At 38.1% G+C, this 24,273-nt stretch overlaps 1 protein-coding gene across 3 annotated transcripts in view; it reads right to left on the bottom strand.

Annotated features, from left to right (window-relative positions):
* LOC110204790 (ceruloplasmin-like) overlaps positions 1-24,273 on the bottom strand; it is a 66,793-nt gene that overhangs the window by 40,827 nt on the left and 1,693 nt on the right. For all 3 annotated transcript variants that reach the window (XM_020980917.2, XM_020980918.2, XM_020980919.2), the window contains exons 2-9: positions 15,849-16,099; positions 14,699-14,911; positions 12,283-12,450; positions 11,235-11,489; positions 9,367-9,517; positions 5,645-5,784; positions 2,323-2,463; positions 1,723-1,943 (exon numbers count right to left, since the gene is read on the bottom strand). In XM_020980917.2, the coding sequence (XP_020836576.1) occupies positions 1,723-1,943; positions 2,323-2,463; positions 5,645-5,784; positions 9,367-9,517; positions 11,235-11,489; positions 12,283-12,450; positions 14,699-14,911; positions 15,849-16,099 (1,540 nt within the window). The remainder of the gene's footprint in view (positions 1-1,722; positions 1,944-2,322; positions 2,464-5,644; positions 5,785-9,366; positions 9,518-11,234; positions 11,490-12,282; positions 12,451-14,698; positions 14,912-15,848; positions 16,100-24,273) is intronic.

Here is a 24,273-nt window from a genome sequence, read left to right as displayed (position 1 = left end):
AATTTTTCCAAATGGAATGAAATTGTTTGAAAACAAAATGACTGATTCTGCAGACTTAGGTTGTCAAGCCCAAAATGAATATTATTTTCATATTTGGATAGTATTTTTGTTTCCATAATATAATAGGTGATAATAATAGGTTATATTGGGTCATAATCTAATCTAATTTAGTCTAATCTAATTGCATGATATAAATAACTCAGATTTCATGGAAGACCTTATTGCCAATCTATCTTGGAATAAGTGTATTGAAATTAAGTGAATTATAGAATCAAAGGTCTAGAGCTGAAAGAGATCTCACAGATCATCTAGTCTAGCTCCCTTCATTTTACAGAAGAGGAAACTGAGGCCCAGAGAGATAAGGTGAGAAGAGCTAAATGGTCCTTCAAAACTTCAAAGATCTAAGATTTCACTGTTGGCATATAATCCCCATGAACATAGATGGCAACTCCTTCACCTCTTGATAGACAGTCTTTGTGGGTTTCTGTAATTCAAATATTATCACCTGTGGTCAACTATCTGGTGATGAACTTCCTTGTTGATTCCTGGATGATAAATACATAATCTCCCACCAAGATCTTACTTGAAACATTTCCAGCTTGTTGTAACCTACCAAAGTCTGCACTGTGCTGGAACAATCCTCAAGAATTCACAAAGACACAGAGCAGTAGAATTTTAGAAGAGCGCCATAATACTTGTGTCAACAATTGTGCAACAAACTTCTTATTGGGTTATTTTAAAAGGAAGGCCTAAAAACCTAGAATTGTCTCTTTTGGACAATGATGATTCTGATAGATGGTTTGATGATAACAGAAACAATCCCAAAGAAATTAAACCAAAAAAACCCTATATATTCAAAAGTAGTTCTTTCCATGGTAGCCAAAAAATTGGAAATTAAGTGGTTGTTCTATTGAGGAAGGGCTAAGCAAATTATGGTATGTTAATGTAATGGAAAATTATTACCGCATAAGAAATGACAAAATGGATAATTTCAGAAGAGACTAGGAAAACCTTTATAAACTAATACAGAGGAAATTGAACATAGAGCAATTTATAGAACAATTTGTAACTTTGAAAGACTTTATATGAAAAGCTGCTTCTCAATTAATGCTCCTAAACATGAAAGGAGCCAGCAAAAATAATTTACTTGGAAGTTTGGTGGAAGCCATTCTTGTCAACCATAAAAAGTCATAAAAACAAATTCTATTATTAGTCAGTTTTGTTAAGTTAATAAAACCACATACACAAGGAGAAAGACTTTAGAACCCTTATCAGTGCAATAATAAAACACTAGTCCAAAAGAATGAAGAGTGAACACATTGCTTACCACCTGGGAGAAGTGATGATCGTAAAGTGCAGAAAGAAGTATACGTTTTTGTTTGAACATGGCTAATGTGGAACTTTATATATATGTATTGAGGGATTTTTTAAAAAATGCTAAAAGGGGAAGGGATAGATTAATAAAAACACTAGTTACTTGAAAAACAAAAAGAAAAACCGAGACATTAGTAAGCTCATAGAAACATTAACAATGCTGGGAGGAACCTTTGCAAACAACTCCCTCATTTTATAGATGACAAAACTGAGATCCACAGAAGTTAAATGACTTGCCCAGAATCACAAAGGAGGCAAATAATAATAGATCCCAGATTTGAACCCAGGTGCCCTGATTCCAAATGAGCCATTCTTTCCGTCATACCCCGTTACTACCTTATAACTTACCTGTCTACCATTAGAATTCAAACTTCCTTTTCTACATATGATGAGAGGACCGACAAGCCCAGTAAACATATCTTTAATGGGATTTACCCCAGAGTAGTACATCTTGGTTAAACAGTTGGGATCACTGTATGTGGGTCCCACTCCATCTGGGACAGTCCATTCATAGGTAAACTTTGTTTTGGGTGCCACGTGTGAGGAAGGAGGAGGAGTAGAAGCAATGCCTAAGATAAAATTAACATTAAGAGGGTTGAAATGTTATTCAGTATCGCAGGTGGAATGTAGGCTCTGTCTGGGCTCTGTCTTTTGGATTAGAATGGACGAGAACCTTAGAGATCATCTGGGGATTGTAGGTGATTAAGGGATTTTTGCCATGTCATTCTTCACCATGAGTCCATGCCCCGCCCCCCCCTTAGGAGATCACTATCAAAAAATGTTAAACCAATATAGAATATTGGGGAAAGGACTCTATTCTCTTATTGGTAGTTTTTTCTTAACAAAAGTCTGACCTGGTAATTTGACTAAGCCAGAAAATGAGTCAAATCTAGTTCTTAGTACACAGTGGACACTCCATAAATACCGACTAATGAGGGCTATGCTCACCTCTATGGAGTGAATTGTAACGGGATCCTTCATTATGCTTGTTGAATCTCACACCAGTTGGTTGAATGCTGAGGGGAAAGGGACTCTTATTAAAGAAAGTAACTTTGATGGTATCTCCAACTTCTGTCTTAATGACGGGACCTAGAGTTAAACAAAGAGTGACTTTTTCTCCTTTGCCGTTTTAATAATATGAAGAAGTTGTGATCATTCCCCCTTTCTCCCCATTCACCTGGTATTTATGTTTGTGTATACATACATACATATACATATATATATATATATATATACATACATACATATACATATATATATATACATATATATATATATATATATATACATACACACACACATACATATATACATACATACATACATATACTCTCTCTTGATAGAATATCACTTCCTGGAGGAAAGGGCTGGGTTCATTTTTGTCTTTGTGACCTTAGTGCCTTGTACAGTTCCTGGCACATAGTAGGCATAACATTAATAAGCATTATTAATTATTAATTAATTAACATTGAGAAATGCTTGTTAATTGATTATTTTTCTTAGTTCTTTTTGAGAGCAATACGACTGTCTGTGCTGTAGACAAGTCCACTCATCTCACATGAGGGTGGCAGATGATTTGGGTGGATGTTGACTTTGACCCAACTTTTTTGGATTCTATTAAAACAAAAGACATAAATTCAATACTTGAACAGGTCAGCTGATTTTCAAACATACACACCCAGAAAATTCTTTCAAGAGTACAAGCTGCTCTCCTACCCCATGGCTACACTGTTATAAATGCAACCCTCTGGTTTCAAGAGAGAAAGAAGAGAGAGCCCTTTAATCCTTCATTATCAAAGACATGTGACCAAAAGCACTGTCTTTGTATGTGAAAGGTAACACTTGGGGGTGGTGGTACCACTATTATTAATATCATCAATTTAGTCTGACAACATCTTATACAATAAATATTGAATTAAATTATTGAATTAGACAAAACTTTGTTGGGATAGGAAGGATAGAGAATCACCAATACTTCAATATCTTTGTGATCTCATTGATGTGTATCACTCAGCCAATAAGCATTGATTAAGCACCAACTATATGCCAGACACTGTGCTAAGCACAGTATTACCTCTAATACAGAGGATGACGCATCCATGCAGGCATTCAGCCCATCCTATATGACTCTGGGGGTGTCACTGTATTGGTAATCATGACCAAATGTTCAGTGAATGTATGTGCTATTCCTGAAATGAGCCTTTACTTTTGTTGATTTGGAGTTCTTTCCTTTCCTTGCACCCAGGTGACTTGCTAAGCATGGAACCAATAAATAATTTATGTCTAGGAGCAATGTTTTAATTTCTTAAGAGTGCACACAGAAAAAAACCCGCCATTGAAAAGAGCAACGAAGGCTCATTTTTGCAGCACGTAGACTGAAATTAAATCAACCCACAGAAGACTGACATGATTCCTGGGCAAGAATGCCAGGCACTTTTATGGAACATTCCATATTTTTCTTCGACTTGGTGATGGTATAAAAAAAGAAAAAGAGGAAAATAACATCAGTAAAACATACAAGTCATACACAAGAAAGCAGAAGGAAATTCAAAAGGGGACACAGATAAGCAGGGTAGTTTTGTTACTAAAGTGTTGAATTTAATATAAATTTTATTTTATTTTATTTATTTATTTTCGCTTTTTGGTGAGGCAATTGGGGTTAAGTGACTTGCTCAGGGTCGCACAGCTATCCGGTCTGAGGCAGGATTTGATCTCAGATCCTCCTGACATGAAGGCCAGAGCTGTATCCACTGCAACACCTAGCTGCCCCTCAGTATCATTTTTAGAAGAAAAAAACTGTCTATAAATTCAGTTTCATATCCACTCCTTTTTTCTATTCTATACCCCTTACTCTCTAGACTTCCCCTCCTCCTTCCCAGCAGCCTTCTCACCCTGGAGATGCCTCCAGCCTGTGGCCCTCTCTTTTTATTGTCGAATCCTGGCCCAAACCACCACTTCATGCGCTGCTGAGGCCATGTTCACTTTGTTTCCAGCTCCACTCCTCAGAAGTGTTTTAGTAGGCTGTCTTCTCTCATTAGAACACAAGGTTCTTGAGGATTATGGCCTGTATTTTCTGCTTATGTATGTATTCCCAGTGCTTAGAATAGTGACTGGTACATAGTAAGTAGCTGACAAATATTCACTTGCTTACTCACTTTCTATATCAACATATTTATAATCTATGGCTACATCTATATCTATCTATACCCATACCTATACCCATACTTATATCTGTGCTGGTGGTGGCGTTATTGATCCACGTTCATCTCTTTGTGATTCCATTTGGGGTTTTCTTGGCAAAGAAAGTGGAGTGGTTCTCCATTTCCTTCTCCAGCTCATTTCACAGATGAGGAAACTGAGGCAAATAGGGCTAAGTGACTTGCCCAGAGTCACACAACTAAGTAAGGATCTGAGGCCAGATGTGAACTCAGGTCTTCTTGACTCTAGGCCCAGTGCTTGCCACCTCACTGCCTCACCTGTATCTATACCTATACATATATCTATAGCTATATTTATATATTTTCTTTGTAGATTGAAATGTTCATGTTTATTGATTGTTAAATTCATAATAAAAAACAAAAAAAGAAAATAACAATCAACAACTTAGGATCATTGATAAAGAATTGGAAGGTACCTTAGAGATTAGATTATGGGGTTCAGTGGTAAACTCTTTTATGAATAATATTTTATTTTTTCCCCAATTAGACATAAAAATAATTTTTAACATTTAAAAAAAATTTCAGTTCCAAATTCTCTCTCTCCCTCCCCTTTCTCCTCACTGAGGTGTCAGCAAGTTGATATAGGTTATACATGTGCAATCACACAAAACATATTTCTACATTAGTCATGTTGTGAAAGAAAGCAGACCCCCCCCCAAAAAAAGCCCCAAACCAATACCAAATAATACCACCAGTGGTGTCAAACTTCAGTAGAAACAGGATCCCTGTGGGCCACATATTGATCTAGAAAACCACATACTAATACCGTCTATATTCTATTACATTTTTATTTATTTATTTTGTTAAATATTTTCCAATTATATTTTAATCTGATTCAGGAAGTCCTCAGGAGTGTTACAGCCTAGATGTGGCTGTGCCTGTGTGTTTGACACCTCTGGTCCCATCCTTTCATTTTACAGATTAGAAAACTCAAGCCCAAAGAGGTTGACAGTGACTGGATCCAAGCCACATGGGTAGTGAGTGTCAGAACTGGAATTCAGAACTCTCATTCCCAACCCAGAGCTCTTTCCACTGTTCTCCACCAGTCCTACCTAGGATGCCCAGATGTTCCTCTTCAGGGAGTCTGTCTTTGAGGCGGGTGAAGTCAGCATCTCTGTACTCACGGAAAACCAGCTTTTTATAAATTCCTCCAATTCTGTCAGCTCCTTGTTTGAAAAATACCTCCGAGGAGCTATGCAAATAAATCAACAGTGAACAACCACTTCAATACCAAAGCTGAGTCTCAAGAAGAACCAAGAATTCAAATGGGAAAGATGACTGTTTGGAGGTAAAAACCACCTTGTTGGCCAATGATCATTTTAGTAAAATTTTAGCTCTTTGCTACTTCAAACACAAAGTCTATGAGATCGTATCAAAGGGATTTCTAACTAATGCTTACAGATTGAAAGGCAAGCTGGCCCAAGGGCTGGGTGCTGGACCTGGGTCCTTGACCTGGTTTTAAATTCCATGTACATTCACCAGTTCTGTGACTATCTAATTTCTCTGAGTCTCAGACTCTCTAAGTCTTAGACTCTCTGAGTCTAAACTCTCTAAGTTTCATTTGTTAAGCTAGAATAATGTACCTTACTGGTAGAGGCAGTTCATATACTGTGAAAAGAGATAATTAATGTCTATGATTTATAACTCAGCATCAAATAAAAAAGAACCAAGCATTCAAACACAATAATTTTAAAAAAAAACCCAAGCATTTATATTGAACCTACTATGTGCCAGGCATTGTGTGCTAAGTGCTTTATAAACAGAATCTCATTTGGTCAATCACAACAACCCTGTGAGGTAGATGATAGTATTATCTCTATTTTGCAGTTGAGGAAACTGAGGCAAACAGAAGTTAAATGACTTGCCTAGGGTCACATAACTAATAACTATCTGAACCCAGATTTGAACCCAGTTTTTCCTGACTTCAAGCCCAGCACTTTATCCACTGAGCCATCTAGCTGCCTGTAAGAGCAGGGCCTTTTAAAAAAATTAGTCTTTACTGTAGTGATATTACTAAGGGATCTGAGCAGTAAAGGCTTTTTCCTGAAGGGTTTAACCTGGTATCTGCAATCTTGGTTTTTACAAATATTTTTGTAAATGTATTTCAACATAATTGATTTTCTTCCTACTTCTAGATATTTTGTTTTACGCATTTAAAAACATTATTCCTAGTAGAGGTGCATAGGCTTCACCAGACCGCCACAGAAAAAGGGCTAAGAACTCTTGGTGTAGTGGAATAAACCCTAAAATTGGTGTCAGGGGACCCAGCTTCTCTACCTTTGTGACATAATTTCATTGGCCTCACTTTCCTCAGCAGTAAAACAAGGAGGGTTGAGCTAGGGAATCTCTAAGGATCCTTTCAGTTCTAAACTTGTGATCTCTAAAAGCATAATTTTTTTTACAGGTATTTGGAGGGGTTTGGGGGAGAGCTCAAGCCAGTCACTGCTTTTGCTCCACCTGTAAAAATACAATGAACATCATATATTTTCTGCTTCAGGTACATTCTTAAAGCAAGTAAAAGACTAGACGAGATAAACTTCTGCAACCCTCTCTACCCTTTAGGATCCAGAGCAAATTTAAAAATTCAGTCGTGTGGTACAATTAACACTCATTGCATGCCTCCTTTTTTATGTCTGTGTTGGGTGATATGGGGAATGTAAATATTACTAAGACATATCATCCATCCCCAAAGAGCTTACCAATGGAGATTACAAGGTGCAAAGTGGCGATGCTTTAAGAGATTTACAACAGGGGAGCTCAGAGGAAGGATTATTTCCAGATGATCGTAAGGTGGGGAGGGATCAGGAAGGGATTACCTGTGAGCTGGGACCTAAAGGAAAGGTAAGATTTTAACAAAGGCAGAGGGCATTCTAGGTGAAGTGGGAGGTGTGGGAAAACCCCGTGGTTTTGTTTGAACCCAGCCCTGCATGACTGAGAAACCAGTTTTCTCAAAAAAAGAAACCAATCCCCCCCCCAAACCAACCTTGTTCCTTAGAGACCAGATTCATTTAATGCTTATCTCAGCACCTAGGTTATGCTGACCAGAAATCTAGTCAGATCTGAAGATTAATGCAAGCAATGTAAAGACTTTTCTCCCATTATACATCTCAAGCATCTCACATGTCCTATCTGGAAACTGCCTCCATGCTGGCCAGTCAGCTACTGTTTCCTTGTTCCTTTGTTTGAATCCCATATAATGTATAATTCATAGACACTGAGGGGAGTGAGCTATGCCCTTTTTGGCTCTGTCTTCTGCTGGATGACTTAATAAACTTCCTAAGTTATTTTAGTTTAGGAATCTTTTGTTCTCAGCTAACACATCCTGGGCACAAAGAAGTTCAAGAACCAAAAACATCTTCAGGAAATGATAAACTGGGATCATGGTTTTTTGGGGGGTTTTTTTGATTGTTTTTGGGTTTTTTGAGTCATTTCAGTCATGTCTGACTTTTCATGACCCCTTTTGCAGTTTTCTTGGCAAGGGTACTGACGTGGTTTGTCATTCCCTTCTCTAGCTCATATGAGAAACTGAGTTAAACAGGGTTAAGTGACTTGCTCAGGGTCACACAGCTAGTAAGTGTCTGAGGCCAGATTTAAACTCATGAAGATGAATCTTCCTCATTCCAAGCCTAGTGCTCTATCCACTGTACCATCTAGTTGCCAAAGGAGCATAGTTTTAGAGACTAACTAATACAACTCCCTTATTTTATAGATGAGGAACTGAGCCCAGAGAGGTTAGATGATTTGTCTAATGTCACACAGCTACTAAGTAGTTGAGGTGGGATTTGAATCCAGATCTTCTGGACTCCAGGTTACTATTTTAGCCACTGTTCTAAGATGTCCAGATTGGCAAGAGCATAGAATTTGGGAAGAGAAAAAGTGGGATTTAAGACTAAACGTTTAATAAATATTTGTTTGCTGAATGAGCAAATACAAAATTTCAGTAAAAATTGTTACAAAATTATTAGCCATGGGAAGTTCATTGTCATTATAGTTTTTCTCAGAAAAATAAGTTTCATGATTTAGTTCTTACTTTGTCACATTATTTGTTTACTAAGTATTTCTAGAACTTCTCAACATATGATCAAGTTCTTATACAATTTCTTAAACTTCAGAACTCCAGTAGACCCATGGTGTTATCAACATGGATGTTTCCTCCAATGATACAGATCACAACTAATCTATACCTGCCTGACTAGTAAGGTTCCTGTCCAGGAGTGTGCTGGAGCCAGCAAAAGCCAGCTCAGACCAACTCAGAGCCAATTTAAAATTTCAATGTGAGCAATTATACCTCAGAAATTAGCAAAGCTACAATCAAGTCTTGACTTACTGTTTGTTGATTAGTTAAACTAAAAGAAGTGATGAAAAATGTTAATAATGCAGATTAAACTGAAAAGTGTGTCATGGTATATATTTGGGAAGACAGAGCTGGTTGTTAAACATCTATCAGCATTCCTTTGCCTCTGTTCATATTTTCTCGTAAATTTACTTGAAGAGTTCCACTCAAAGGAAAACAGAAGGCTCTACCTCTATTTCTTTTAACATCTAAGGATCCAAATTCTTATGTTTTGAAAAATGAATTAGGTGTAAGTAAAGGTAAGTGTCACAAATTAAAATAAACTGCTTCATTCTGAACTGATTCTTTAATTTTTTTTATCACAGTTAAAAGCATATTATTGGTATACTTATGATGAATGAACCTTTTAATAGAGATGATATTAACATTAGGGGCGAAGTGGGATAATTTCCATGATATTTGGCATTTATTCTGATTTACCTTCCAGGCGTGTCTAAGTCTTTACCAGAAGGGGCGTAATTCCAAATGATTTCTTCAGCTGCAATGTAGTAATGCCTAATATTTTGCCCATCAACATTATCAGTTGAAGTTTTTTTGCAATCCTGCACCTGGAAAAAGGCCTTCAAACCAGCTGAAAACCAGAAAAGAAGAAAGTTATTCAGGAGACAAAAGAGTATCGCCTTGTTTTATGATCCTCACCTTGGCATCAGAGAACGAGAGGAGTCAACATTTGCAGAAGCTTGAAATTCTGAATTTAACCATAATAGGGGGGAAGATCACCCATGGACAAAACAGTTAATGTTGAGAAGGATGCTCACTGGAAGAGGGCAGGGGGGAGATGGTACTGAAAGGGAAGTATGGCCAGAAAACCTCAGGGTGAGGATGGGGAGTGGGAATCTACATAGGGACACAACTAGGAATTTTAGCTTCTAGGACAATTCAGTTAGGGAGGATGACATTGCCATATGGTAGGAAGGGTGAAGGGAGGCAGAGACCTAAGATACTCCTGCTAAGTAGGCTACCACACAAGAAACTGATTAAAGTGAATAGGTCATGCAGAAGCATACTTATGTTGTCGCTACAATGAGAGAGGAAGCAAAATCTAGTTGCTTTTTCTACTGTAATTATTCTGGAAGAGCTGGTATTAAGCTAAATTGTTTTTCTGCTTCAGAAGGAGTTTGGAATGTTGTGAGTGCATTCAACCAGAAGAGAGGGGTAAACAGATAAACAAACATAAGATAATTTGAGGAGGGAAGGAGAGCTAATAAGTAAGGTGATCAGGATAGGCTTTCAGGAGAATGTCAACGAACTGATTCATGAAGGAAGACAGAACTTTTTTCTTTTCTTTTCTTTTTTTTTTTTAGGTGATTGAGGTTAAGTGACTTGCCCAGGGTCACACAGCTTATAAGTGTCAAGCGTTTGGTCTGAGGCCACATTTGAACTCAGGTCCTCCTGACTTCAGGGCCAGTGCTCTATCCACTGCACCACGAAGATAGAACTTCTAAGAAGTACAGGTGAGGAGGGAGGGTATTCCAGAAATTGAATTGATGATGTTCCAGGAACAGCAAGGCGGTCACTTTTGTTGGGATGTAGAGCACATGAAGGGGAATAATACTAAATAAGTCAGAAAAGTAAGCAGGAACCAGAGGTAAGCTCCATGAGAGTAAGAATCATTTCATTTTTTGTATTCTCAGCACTTTTCAGTTCAGTTGTTTTTCAGTTGTATCTGACCCTATTTGGGGTTTTCTTGACAAAGATACTGGGGTGGTTTTCCATTTCCTTCTCCAGCTCATTTTACAGATGAGGAAACTGAGGCAAACAGGGTGAAGTGACTTGCTCAGGGTCACCCAGCTCATGTCTGGGGTAAGATTTGAACTCAGGAAGGTGAGTCTCCTTAACTCCAGTGCTGGTGCTCTATCCACCGCACCACCTAGCTTTCCCTTCTGGGCACATAGTAAATCTTTTATAAATGCTTGTCGATTTATTGATTTTTGAAGGTCTGTAAGTGCCAAGCTGAAGAGTTTGTGTTTTATTCTAGAGGCAACTGGGAGCCACTTGAAAGGGAGAGTGACATGGTCAGGCCTATGCTTCAGGAAGATTAACTTGTCAACCGGGATTAGAAAAGGCAAGGTAGGGAGAGACTGGGAGCGAGGAGTCCACAGAAGAGGCACCTGCAGCTATTACTTTAATACTGTTACTATTGATAATACCAAAATAAAAGTAAGTAACCTGCTAAGACAATCTTAGATCTCACCACCAATAAAATCTTTGGGATGGTACTGTTACCTAAATTATAACTTCACATAGCTGACAAAGAATATTTTCACATAGAGATCAAGAATTCCTACCTTTCAGATGGTTGAAATTCTGACAGCTCAGCAGCCATTCTCCGGGGTTCTTTGCCACCATTAAGGCGTCAACCAGCGTGGCAGGAAATAGATTGATAGTATCAACTCGATGATTCTGATTAGTCAATACTTGCCCGTGGAAAAAAGCAGCATGCACATCAATTTCATTACCCATGCCAAAAAGGTACCACTTCACCTTGTCTTCTGCACACATGGTGAACCCTGGGAGGCTTCCAAAGGCATAGCCATTTATAGCTGTGGGTTAAGAGAACAGAGCTTCAAGTTCACAGGCATTGAGTGGCGCTAGGTTAATTACTGAACCTGTGACAGGAAAAAAAAAACATGCGTTGATCCCATGGTGCTTTATTCCTTATGAAGATTCTCAGTGTAGGAATGTCACAGGCCATAATCTTTCTTGAAATTTGGGGAAAGTTTAGTCAAGAGTTAAAGAGCATTTCTTCCTTTTTTCCTTTTTTCCTTTCTCTCTCTCTTCCTCCCTTTTTCTTTCTTTCCTTTTTTCTTCCTTCCTTTCCCCTCTCCCCTCCTTTCCTTCCTCCTTTCTTCTTTTCTCCCTCCCTCTTTTTTTCTTCCTCCCTTCCTTTTCCTTCCTTCCTTCCTTCCTTCCTTCCTTCCTTCCTTCCTTCCTTCCTTCCTTCCTTCCTTCCTTCCTTCCTTTTCTTTTCTTTCTTCCTCCCTCCATCCCTTCCTTTTTCTTCCTTCCATCCTCCCTTCCTTTCCTTTTTCTTTCTTTCTCCCTTCATTCATTTCTTTCCTTTATCATAATTTCTATTATCATGATTTAAATGTTTTCTTTCTAGTATCATTATTCAAATGTTTTGTTCTTTCTGATCATTGGAAAAAGTTAGGAATATCTGGGTTTATTTGTTTTAGAGACCAGGATTTTCTAGTTTAGCTAGACATTAATTCATACTTCAGTGCATCTTATTCATGGGGCAGGTTTAGTCATGATGCAGGTTTAAACCGAAGAAAGCAACCCAGCAAGATCATTGAACCAAGGAAACTACAGAAAGCCATGTTGTAATCTTACAGTACATCTGATTGCTTTCTTGGAAATCTTCCTTGTCTTTTTCAACTTCTCTGGAGCAGTAGGTCTTAATGTTCTCCTCTAAATACCAACTCATATTTTCATCCACCACAGAAAACATCGCGACAAACTCTTTATCAATATTTTTTTCCTTCTCATCATCCAATGTATCTGAAACAAAGATAGCAATTTCCTTACATTCTGGCTGATAATGAAACAGACTTGGTACATAGCATGTATTTAATTTCATACCTGTGAAATAATTCATAGTTTTATTTGTTTTTTATTAGTTCTTCCTACTGAGCCCATGAGTTTGGTCTAAATTTTTACCCATTTTGCAGATATGAAAATTGATATTGTTCCTATGCAATGCTTAATGAAATCTCATGTGTTTAAAAATTTTGGTCATTCGATCTCCATGCCACAACTTGGGGATGAGTATTTCTGAGCTTCAACTCCTCATTTAAAGATGTAACAGACTGATGACAAATAGGAAGATTAATCTTGGAGTCGTGTCCATTTCTTCCTTGTACAAAAAAAGCAATCACAGCTTATGACTTGCTAACTTTATCAAGGGTCATATTAATTAATTGGCCACTATGCTGAAACTCAGAACATCTGTGTTCTAAACCTACTGTGCCATTAACTTTCTAAGAGATTTTGGAGAAGTCATTTCCCCCTCCTTCTAGCCCTATTTTCTTCATTTGTGAAAGAAGACAATTGGATTTAATTCAGTTCAAAAATAAGCATTTATTGTATCTGCTATGCATAAGGCATTGACTGCTGATTAGATTGTTAGATCCCTGAAGGCCTGTCATTTGCTTCTATTTCAATATCCCTAGCTTTTCTCATAATTTCCCCCAGTATCCTCTGCTCCTGCTTCCACAGAGTCATCTCATATAGTAAACATCATTTTTTAGAGACAAAAAAAAGGATAGAGGAAAAAAATCGACATAACTGATCAATACATCACTAACTTTTTGGAGACAAAAACAAAAGATAAAGGAAAAAATCAATGGATCGATACATCACTAAGTTTTTAGAGACAAAAAACAAAAGATAGAGGAAAAGAACAAGATAACTGATCAATACATCACTAAAATTTCTATTTTTATGCATATTTCTAACTTCACGTAATTTTATGGTCTTCCATTTACTACAGGTAACAACTTTTTTTTTCAGGCTTTGTTTATCACTGTAGACTAGATATTGCAAAGATATATTTAATCGCTGCCACTTTTACCAGAGCAGTTGTCAACAAAGACCGACTGAATCTCAAAGCTGAGAGGAACCTTGGAGATCTTTTGCCCCAAACCTTTTATTTTCAAGATGAAGCAATGAAGGTCTAGAGAATTGAAGGGACTTGCCCAAAGTCACACAGACAGTAAATGGCTGAGTCAAGACTTGAACCCAGTTCTTCTAGTGTCAAACCCAGTTCTCTGTCTGTAAATCATGCTGTGAATCATTCTGTCACCATTTAAAAACTCATATTTTTAAATGGGAGATTGGTTAGTGCCACAGCCAAGACTACCTTCAGAATTAAGAGCAGCAGAGACCTGGTAGAGCTGCTGCTGTTTTTTTTTCCCCCACAATAGGACCCCATTTTTTTCTTTCCTGAGGCTACCAATGCTGTACTGGGGGTGGGAGAGAGAGAGAGAGAGAGAGAGAGAGAGAGAGAGAGAGAGAGAGAGAGAGAGAGAGAGAGCGTGCAAAATAGGGATTTTTGCTTACTGTATGTCTTTCTTTCCCTTAGGAAAAGACTTAATTTGCAGTTACATTTTGAAACAGGTACTAACACGGCAGAGTGCATTTCTAGTATCAGAGTTCTTTATGGAAAAACTAATAATGAAAAGTGATAGCGTGTTCTATACCCTCTTGCAGGAGCTCAATGCTCTTAGCCATTCAAATAGGCAAAAATTGCTCACTTTCCACACCTATAGTGGAATTTGAAATTCTGTTGTTGTTGTCATTCAGTTGTTTCAGTCACGTCCAACTCTTCACGATCCCACTCGGGATTTTCTTGGCCAAGATACTGGAGTGGTTTTTCCATTTCTTTCTCTAATTCATTTTACAGTTGAGGAAACTGAGGCAAACAAGGTTAAGTGACTTGCCCATGAGCACACAGCTAGTAAGTGCCTGAGGCCAGATTTGAACCCAAGTCCTCCTGACTCCCTGTCTTCTTTTCTTTTTCTCCCCTTCCCTCCCATTCTTGTTCTCTCTTTCTCTGACCTGCTCAAACTCTGAATAAGGGATCTGTGACTTAGAAAAGAGAGAACAAACAAGTAAACCCCGTAGATTAACCTTGGGCTTGGTTACTTCCAGTTGGTCCCATGACTAGCCGACAAAGCTTTTCTTCATTTATTTTGTGTAGGACTAAGAAGGGGCATGGGTAGCAACAGTAAAATAATCTTTACTCTACCTTTTTTGCAGACTATCAAAGGGCCAATGAGTCCAGAGGCGATGTCTCTTGGGGCGTCTATATGTGAGTGGTAAATCCTGGACATACAATTACTGTCCCCAAAACCAGGGGCTTGGTTTTCATCGGCAAGTAATTCATACGTATATTGCCCTCCTGGTTGTATTTTGTCATCGTCCGTGAGCAGGCCCGTGGTATTGTCAGGATAGACAGCACCTAGGAAACAGCAATCATTGAAGTCCCACAGTGGCAGTGCTTGCAACAAAATCACAGAGTAGCTGTCAATATCAAAATAGCTCTCATTTGATCTCGTCTTCCAAACTTGCAGTGGGCTGAGCTGCCGCCTGAGGACAGTGCCACCTCTTATCTCTATGATAGCATTTTCACTATTATGATGGTTAGGAGCAGGGACACTTAGTCCGTAACTCTCAGGCTGTGTGTGTCTATTTCATATGTAGCTTGCAAGTTCTTTCCTTCTCTTTTTTCTTTTTTAGGGTTTTTTGACAATGGAGGTGGGGGAGTGGCGCTGGAAGAGTCAGGGCTCAGTGGCTAGAGATCCTCTTACCTAATGAGTACCCTTAACAGGAAAGTATTCTTTCCCTCTTATTTTTTCCTGTCTCACTTGGCTACGTCCTCACCCATAGCTCTTTTCTCAACCTGGCAGTACAAGCTGGGTAAAGGGAGGACATACAGAAATCCTAGTTGTCTGGGAGACTACCTGAATCAATCTGGTTATTCATTTTCATGCTTGTGAGGTAGGATAATCACATGATTATTACTGTAGTGGGTAGGGAGAGGATGTGGAGAAGGAAGACAGATAATTCCATTAGAGCGAGGAGCTCTTCTGAGGAAACCCCTTGCGTCAGTTCAGATTATCCTCTGTACTTCATCTCATAGCCTTAGTGAATTACCTGGAGGGACTGTATTAGAGGCTGGATAGGGTTCTAGGTTGTCCATACTCCAAGGATGGCCCTCTATCTACTAATCCTTGCAACGTTTTTAATGTCATTATTACTCAGAGGATTTAGAATAAGATACAGATGAAGTTTTTACAGAGTGAAAACCTTTCAAAATCTTCACACTTAGAATTCTACTAAAGAACCAGGAAAATTCCAGGAGAATATTCAGGAAAGACAGAGTGGGACAATCTTACCTTCATGGTCTTTATAGTAGGTCACCCCATGTGCATGGAAAGTGTAGGCTCGGGAAGCAAAGTTTCTTACATGCACGATAATTTTGTCTCCAGTCTCTGCCCGAATAATAGGGCCAACATACCCCAACCAAGATGGTTTTTCAATTGTCCTTGTGAAGAGGTTGTCAGTATACTGAACATAACTGGCTTTCTTATATGTACTTCCTATTCTGTCTGGCCCTCTTTGAAGATAAAATTGGGATTCAGGTTCTCTGCAAAAGATAAATTAGTTATCAAGCATTTAAGTGTTTGCTATGTGCCAGGCATTGTGCTAAGTGCTGGGGATATGAGAAGAGAGAGAGAGAGAGAGAGAGAGAGAGAGAGAGAGAGAGAGAGAGAGAGAGAGAGAGAGAGAAACATGGTCCCTGCACTCAAGTGCTCTCATTCTAAAGGGAGATAACATGTAAACACGTAAACAGTTACATGCATATAAGATATATAAAACGTAAGTGGAAGGAACTCTCAGGGGTAGGCAAAGTTGCCATTTCTCCGATAACATTTGAATTTAAAAGGGCTCAATGACCACATAAACAGGACAAGTTTGTCTTCTGATATAATTGGAGGACACTGAAGAGTTAGATGATTTGCCCATCACCACATAGCCAGTTTGTATCAAAGGCAAGACTTGAACACAATTAAGACTAGCTCTCCACTCACAACTCCATTTTGCTTCTTCTTATAAGGGTTTCATTACCTTTATCTGAAAGATTTCCTCCTGTTGTAAGGGGTCCTACTAGACTTTGAGCTTCTCTGACTCATTTTGTATATGTAGCCTCAGCATCTATCTCATAGCCTGGTACATAAGACACACATTGGTAAGTTTGTGTTGATTGTATGATCTTGGTACACCTTGAAAACGACAGCATTTCTTTAATAGTGATTAAACCTAATTCCCTTCATAATCAGTCAGGCTCACAAGGCTTCAAAAACAAAATACATTTGATTTATACAATAAAGAATACAGAAATGACTCCCACCTAAGCCCATAGAGAGAGTTAGCCCCTTCTGCTTAAATGGAACTATGATTTCACTGATATGGGCATTACCTTTATTGGTATAGGTTGAATTTTCTCCATGCCTGCTCCTATATGATTTATACCGAGGACTTCCTATAAATTCTCTATAGAAATGAACCTAACATACTAAAGGCCTTTGTCTTATTCCCTTGGTAACATGGTTGCTTGACTTGTATATCTAGGCTTTTCCATTATGTTTCATGCCAGTTTCTTCTCCTTTTCTGGACATACATGTCCTTGCTGATACCTTTTATTTTAGTTAGATCACATAAAACAATTCTGGCCAACTTCTTTTGTCTTTTGGTTTATTTTATAGTGGAAATGTGAATATGGATGTCTTTCAATTTCTCTAATAGCATAAAAATTCATCATTGGGTAAAGATTGCATATTAGAAATACTAAGATTGAATTAACATTTGTAATTGGATAAAGAAAGGTATAGCTGGTATACTCTATATCCCTTCCTTTTTTTTTTTTTTGCCACCCCTCTGCCATCATTGGGAAAGTGCGGCATACAACTAAAAGTCATTTTGAAATTTTATCTCTTTCATGGACCATCTCATCAAGGTTTAGAGGTGACCCAAACACAATGCCAGTAAAGCAAAAATTCAGGTGGGTTTTCTCAAGCTGAAAAATCATTGAAAAGAGACCCCTGTGCAGTGCTAATACATAGCTTCTTGAGGACGAACATAGAGGATCACTACCAGAAAATTGGCCATAAGAGTGGTGAATATTTGAATATTTGAAACTCCACAAGACTGTACCTTCAAATAGTGGTCAGACTTGTCTTCCTTAAGCATATGTCATGTCGCTCCTCTACTTGAAAATCTTCAGTGGCTCCTTACCTTAACCTTCTGTTCCCTACCTCAGACTCCTTGGTTTGTCTTTCCAGACTTGCCATGATATTAGAGAACTCTACCTTTCCATCTCTTGATGCCTCTCTCTGTGCAGTCTACACTCTGGTTAACCTGTATTATTCCCTGCTCCTTAAATACATCCTCTGCTTTCCCACCATTCAGCCTTTGCTGAAATTATTCTTCAAGCATGCATGTACTACCTCTACTTTTCATGAGCTGAATTCCTACCATCTTTTAAGTGCTAAATCAAATGCTACCTTCTACATGTTAGCAACAAAAGTTCCATGAAGCTATTGGTGAACCTGAAAAAAACTTTTTATTAACGACCTTACCAGGCTGGGTGTCCCATGTGTGGGCATACCTTATAGAAGGGAGAGGAGAGCTTTTATTCCTAGGCCCGAATCTCAGTTCCCTCCTCTGTTTCCCCATTGGCTGGGTAATGTAGAGTTTACAGCCTATCCGGAGCTCCTAATTTCACCACGTGAGTCTATGCCCCTAATTACCTCTCTCATTCCCCATAGTTCCTTGTCAACAGCCTACAGCTGCCAGCATCCCAGCAGCTACTCATCACCCTGATGAGTGATGCAGAAGCAACATTCCCAACCACATTTCCTAATACATTCAGTCAGTAATGACCTTTCTCCACCTGGACCACAAAGCACATTGTTAGAAACTCTCTAATGCATGTATAATGTATTACTGTGTGTTATGGTTTTCTGCATATTTATACTTTATTCATATTAGATTATAAGTTCCATTAGGTCAAAATCATGACATCTAAGCTTTGGGTTACATCTAGCACAATGTTTGGCAAATGTTATACACTTAATAAGTGCTTTTGAAATAGAATCCAATTGAAGCTAATAAAATAATTATTTAAATGTTCTGAAAATTATTCTAATTAGGAAATACATAAAATATCTGCAATTGTATTGTACCGATTATTACTGTAAACATTGTAGAGCCTGCTGGGTGAGATCCTTCATCATTCAAAAGAGTTTAGCCTGTTTACTTATTCAGTGAAATGCCAATCAAACTACCAAAGAAATACTTTACAGAGCTAGAAAAAAAATAAATTTTTTTATTAATCAAAATCTTCTGGAGGAACAAAAGGTCAAGACTATCAAAGGAATTAATGAAAAAATGTGAAGGACAGGGGCCTAACAGTAACCAGATCCCAAACTACAGTTATAAAATTTTAATCGTTGAGACAATTTGGTACTGGATAGGACATAGTGGCTGATCAATGGACTGGGTTAGGAACCCAATATACGGAAACAAATGAGCGCAGTAGCCTATTGCTTGATAAACCTAAAGATCCTAGCTATTAGAACAAGAACTCACTATTTGACAAAAACTGCTGAGACAATTGGAGAGCAGTTTGACAGAAGCTAAGCACAGACCAGCATCTCACACTGCATACCAAGATAAGCTGTAAATGGGTGCATGATTTAGAAACAAAGAATGGTATCATAAGCACACTAGGGAAGCTTGGAAAAAATTACCTGTCAGACCTATGGCTAGGGGAAGAGTACATGACCAAAGAAGAGACAGAAAGGCTCACGGGAAGTAAAATGGATAATTTTGATTACATAAAATTAAAAATTTTTTGTACAACCAAAACCAACACAGCTAAAAATTAGAAGAAAAGCAAGAAACTTGGGGGGAAAAAACTTGCAGCAAGTTTCTATGATAAAAGCTTCCTTTCTCAAATATGTACAGAACTGAACCAAATTTATGAAAATAGGAGTCATTCCCCAATCGATAAATGGCACACACTGTGTGGACAATGAGCTGGGCCCAGACATGAGTAGAAGAAAGACAGTAGACTATACTGCCTTCAGTAATAATGACACTCTCCACCCCACCACCCCCAGTTTCTCCCTGAAAGAAAGACCTCTTTTTGGGACAATACTCTTTGAATGATTCTGCATAGCTGCAAGTCATGGAATGTCACATGTGCTAGGAGCCTGGGCTGTTGCAATTTTGGGGGCCAGGCCAGTCCTTCTCCCCTCCCCCCCATCTTAGCTAGCTGCCATGATATTTTACAGGCCAGGGAGCTTGAAATAGAAAAGGATCAGCGGGGTGAGGAAGGTCATCTGAAGGCATTTCCTCAGTTCCAAATGCCAGGAAGTGGCTTCTTTAAGTTCTTGATCTGAGAACTGTAAGGGGAGTGTCTTATCTCAATAGCCTTTTTATTTTTGGATTGTGTGCTTTTAATGTTTATTTTTTAGTCATTTAATTGGATTTTATGGTTGACAAGTGCCTGTTGCATTAAAAAAAAAAACACCCAAAAACCTTGAACCAAAATTAAACTGAAATTAAGCTAAATTTAGACTTAGCCTGACTTAGCCTACAATGCTGCAGTTCTTGAAGAATGAAAGCCATATATCCCTAAAAGGCCCTGGATAGGTGTGTGGAAGGTGTGAGTAGGTTGTAACATAATACCCATCAAGAATTGTATAAGAAATGCAATGTAGAGGATATTATTATTATTTTTTTAAATTTTTTAATTTTTTTTTATTTTTTAGGCAATTGGGGTTAAGTGACTTGCCCAGGGTCACACAGCTAATAAGTGTCAAGTGTTTGGTCTGAGGTCGGATTTGAACTCAGGTACTTCTGACTTCAGAGCCAATGCTCTATCCACTGTGCCACCTAGCTGCCCCAGGATATTATTATTATTAAAGAGATGATGAGTAGGAAAAACAGATGGGTTGGCCATGTGATGAAAGCAAGGATAAATGATGGGCAACTCATGTGTTCTATTGGTATCCACATAACAGAATAAGAATTGCCTGTAGAGAAGGGACTCTGCCCCCTCCCAGTGATTGTAGGGATCCTTTATGGAGGATTTTCAGGATAACACGGTCAAGAGTAGCAAGAGGATGAGAGGACATGGAAAAATTGCTATTTGAGTTGTTAGAAGAATGTGCAGGCAGAATTTATTATACAATTCAAGCCCTGGAATTTGTTCCATAGTCTTTTCTGTTTCATGAGCCACCATAGGCAAAGAATTAATTAGTTGGTGATCAATATACAGGTCAAAATAATTGTTTGATATCATCAAGGTCTTTCATTGAGTCATTGGGAGCTTTCCAGAGCTTGTGCTCTCTGTTTCTGGGGACATGGGACTCCATGCCAAAATGAGGCATTGAGGTAGGACTCTTGTGTAGTTGTAAGAATATGGTTTTTTTTCTCTTTTTTAATGTAAATTGTCTTTTAATTGTAACTTTAAGGAATACCAACAAATGTGAATATTAAATGAGAATTGTGTGTGAAACTAAAATTTTCTCTGTACATTTTTGTTAAGTCCTATTATTTTTTGGACTTTCCAACATTCAGAGATTTTCTTAGTTTTACTCTGACCTGTAATCAGATTCTTCTATCTTCCCATAATATTGTGAAACCCAATTTGGTCTGAACAAAAATTTGTATCACGCAATTCTCTACAGAAGGCATATTTGCTTACACTCTTTAACAAGACCAAAAGGTCACAGCTTTGCGACAAAGGGCCAGTTACAGGAAGAATGCAAGGAGTTTTGCCAACCAGTTATCAAACCAGAAGAATCAATTATAGTTGTTCAGTCAACCAAATAAATAACATTCCACTATAATTCTTTCAGTGGGCAGCTGAACACATTAGATAATGTCTCCACGATTCCAAAGCTCCAGCTTGGGGTTCCTGGAAGTGAATTCTTATGAGAAGTGAAATAAAAAATACACAACATCATTACAGTTTGTCAGGGAGTTACTTAGACAAAGGAATAATATCATCTATGGGTAAGTCTTTCAGGCAAAATCCACTTTTAACTATTATACACTTGGTGTTCTCAGTTTAGTACTTCCCAGTAAAATGGGTTCTTATACACACACATGTAACATATGCCTATATTTAAAATACAACATACATGTACTCACAGGTGTGTTTTATGTATAATATTACATCATATTCTATTGTGTTGTTGCATCATCCATGTCCTATCATCTATTATATATCACATCATATCACATCACATCACATGACATCATATCATATATGATACCACCAGGACCAGTGATTTCACACACTATAAATATATTCTACATGTGTGCTTATACCTAAGGTATCTACGTCTTTAGCTGCACCTCTGTTTCCATGTTTCTATCTATTATGCCTGCCTCAATTTTACTTCTAAGCTGATTTTTCCAGTCTGTGAACTAGAACTACCAAGACTCCACTGTTTTGGATGCAGAAGGGATTGTGCATTGGAGAGATATTTTCTGTATGTGTGGATGGTTTGTAGCTACAGCTGTATGGGCAAAGTGAGGCTTTTATTTTCATAGCTATCAGAAGAGCACTGGGCAGAGTCAGAAGGACTGGGTTCAAATCCCATCTCTCCTGCTTACAAACTGGGTCACTTTGGGCAAATCACCCCAGCTCTCTGGACCTCTGTTTTATTACCTACAAAATGAAGAGGTTGGGTTATATGGCCTCTGAGGTCCCTTCCAGCTTTTATTAACCAAGTCAGACAGTCAACATGCATTTATTAAATGCCTATTATGTGCCGGGCACGGTACTGAGAGCTGGGGATATGAAGGAAGGCCAAGTGAATGAGGAAAAGTGTGTTAAAAACCAGTAAGTGCCTGAATGAATCATGATTCTGACCTGAGCTCAAAAACTCTGAGACAGTGATGACACTCCAAGCTTCTTTTAATTGCCAGAAATACAGCATGTATAAACGGGATATTATTACAGTGCTGTTATATATAATGCTGTTTTATGCATAATATATATGCTTATACCTTATTATTGTTATGAAAGATTTACTTTTTTGTGTGCATGAGTACTATTGTATTCCCAACTAGATTGGAAGCTCCTTGAGGCTAGGGAAGAACTTCAGTTACTTTTCTGTTACTGCTTATTAATGAGGATAGCGCTAGGTGCCTATTTGCTTTGTTCTGTTTTTAGGGGGAGTGGACTGGCCTGTGATTTCATTTGGCACAGACAACTCCTGGCACAAGGAAATGCCCTCTACCAATGCCTATCAGCAAATGGTTTACAACTCAGTCTTTAGAAGTTGCCTGGGACACTGGTTAAGTACTTGCCTGGGCCCAAAGTGGGGTTTGAACAAAGAGTTCTCCCTACCTCTAAGACAGACCTCTTTCCACTTCATCATCATCATCATCAGCAGCAGCAGCAAAACAATAATTCTTATAACAACCATTAACCTTTACGTAGTGCTTTAAGGTTTACGAAGCACTTTACGAAGATTATTTCATTTGGTTACAATGCCTGATGACATTGTGTCATCTGGTGACTTGAGATGAGTGAGCTGAAAGGCTCTTTCTAACTCTAAATACATGATACTGTGATCCTGTGATCTGGGATCTGATTGTGGATTGTAGTCGGCCTAAGATTTGTACAGTGCCTGGCACATGGCCGATGGTTATTGACTGTAGAAATTTTTAGAAAACTTAATCAGCTAGCACACATGAGATAATAGGTCAGTTGGGCCTAGCAATCTGTTGAATTCACTGTTGTGTAAATTGATTGATATCAAGAATCATCTTAATGGGGTTAGATGATTTAGTAATTATTATTGAAGCTGAATGTAATGATTTATGTAATTGAGTTATATTCAACTGTTAAGTTGTCTTCAGGGTTACATCCATCACACAACCCGCTCAATGTGGATTTCTGATCATGTGTCTCAACCGAATACTTTGGACATCCCTAATTATTTGGTTAATTATTGGCTGCAAATGGAAAAAGTTGGTATGGACAAGTTGGGGTAAGCAAGAAAATGTCTTAATACATAAAAATACCATAGTATTGGACCCATATTTACTCTTCACACACAGAAGTAAAAACACAGATATTCTGAGTCATCTTCATGCCATCAACTGCATAATTAGAATACCGCATGCAGAGTCACAAGAGAGTCACTGCCAGGGTAGTGAGGGAGACGTTTGAGCCAGGACCCATCCCTAGTAAGCATAGAGGTTATCTCCATTATACTAAAAGTGATTGCAGCTGTCCTTAGCAACAACCAAACTCAGGAACTTCATGGTCACTTTATTCTCTCTACACAGTAGACAAATTCTAAGAATAATCTTATATAGTGAATATGTGACTATAGCAAAGAAGAAGATGGGATTTTTGGAGGGAGGAATTGCCAGGAACAGCAAAAGTAGATGCTGCCTTCTCTAAGGTCTCCAACTCCACTCACAACCCTGGATTTGTCTTTATTGGTATTGAGAATTTTGCTTCAATTGGGATAGGGATTGACCTTTTTTTGAAAAGGAGATGCCTGCCAAAACAGACACAGTAACTATATGAACATGAACATTAAACACTTTTTATACAAATAAACTCAGATCTAAATAATTGAAGTAATATTTATTATTCACTAGTAGGCAAAGCCAATAAAGCCAGTAATTTTTAAAATGACTATTTAACCTAGTTAATTCATTCAATGTCATCCCAATTAAATTACTAAAAAATTTTTTACTGAGTTAGAAAAAGGACAATAA

Source organism: Phascolarctos cinereus, unplaced genomic scaffold (assembly GCF_003287225.1).
Source record: "Phascolarctos cinereus isolate Bilbo 61053 unplaced genomic scaffold, phaCin_HiC Scaffold_7;HRSCAF=346, whole genome shotgun sequence".
Lineage (NCBI taxonomy): Eukaryota > Metazoa > Chordata > Mammalia > Diprotodontia > Phascolarctidae > Phascolarctos > Phascolarctos cinereus.
This window is presented reverse-complemented; position numbering and strand designations above follow the sequence as displayed.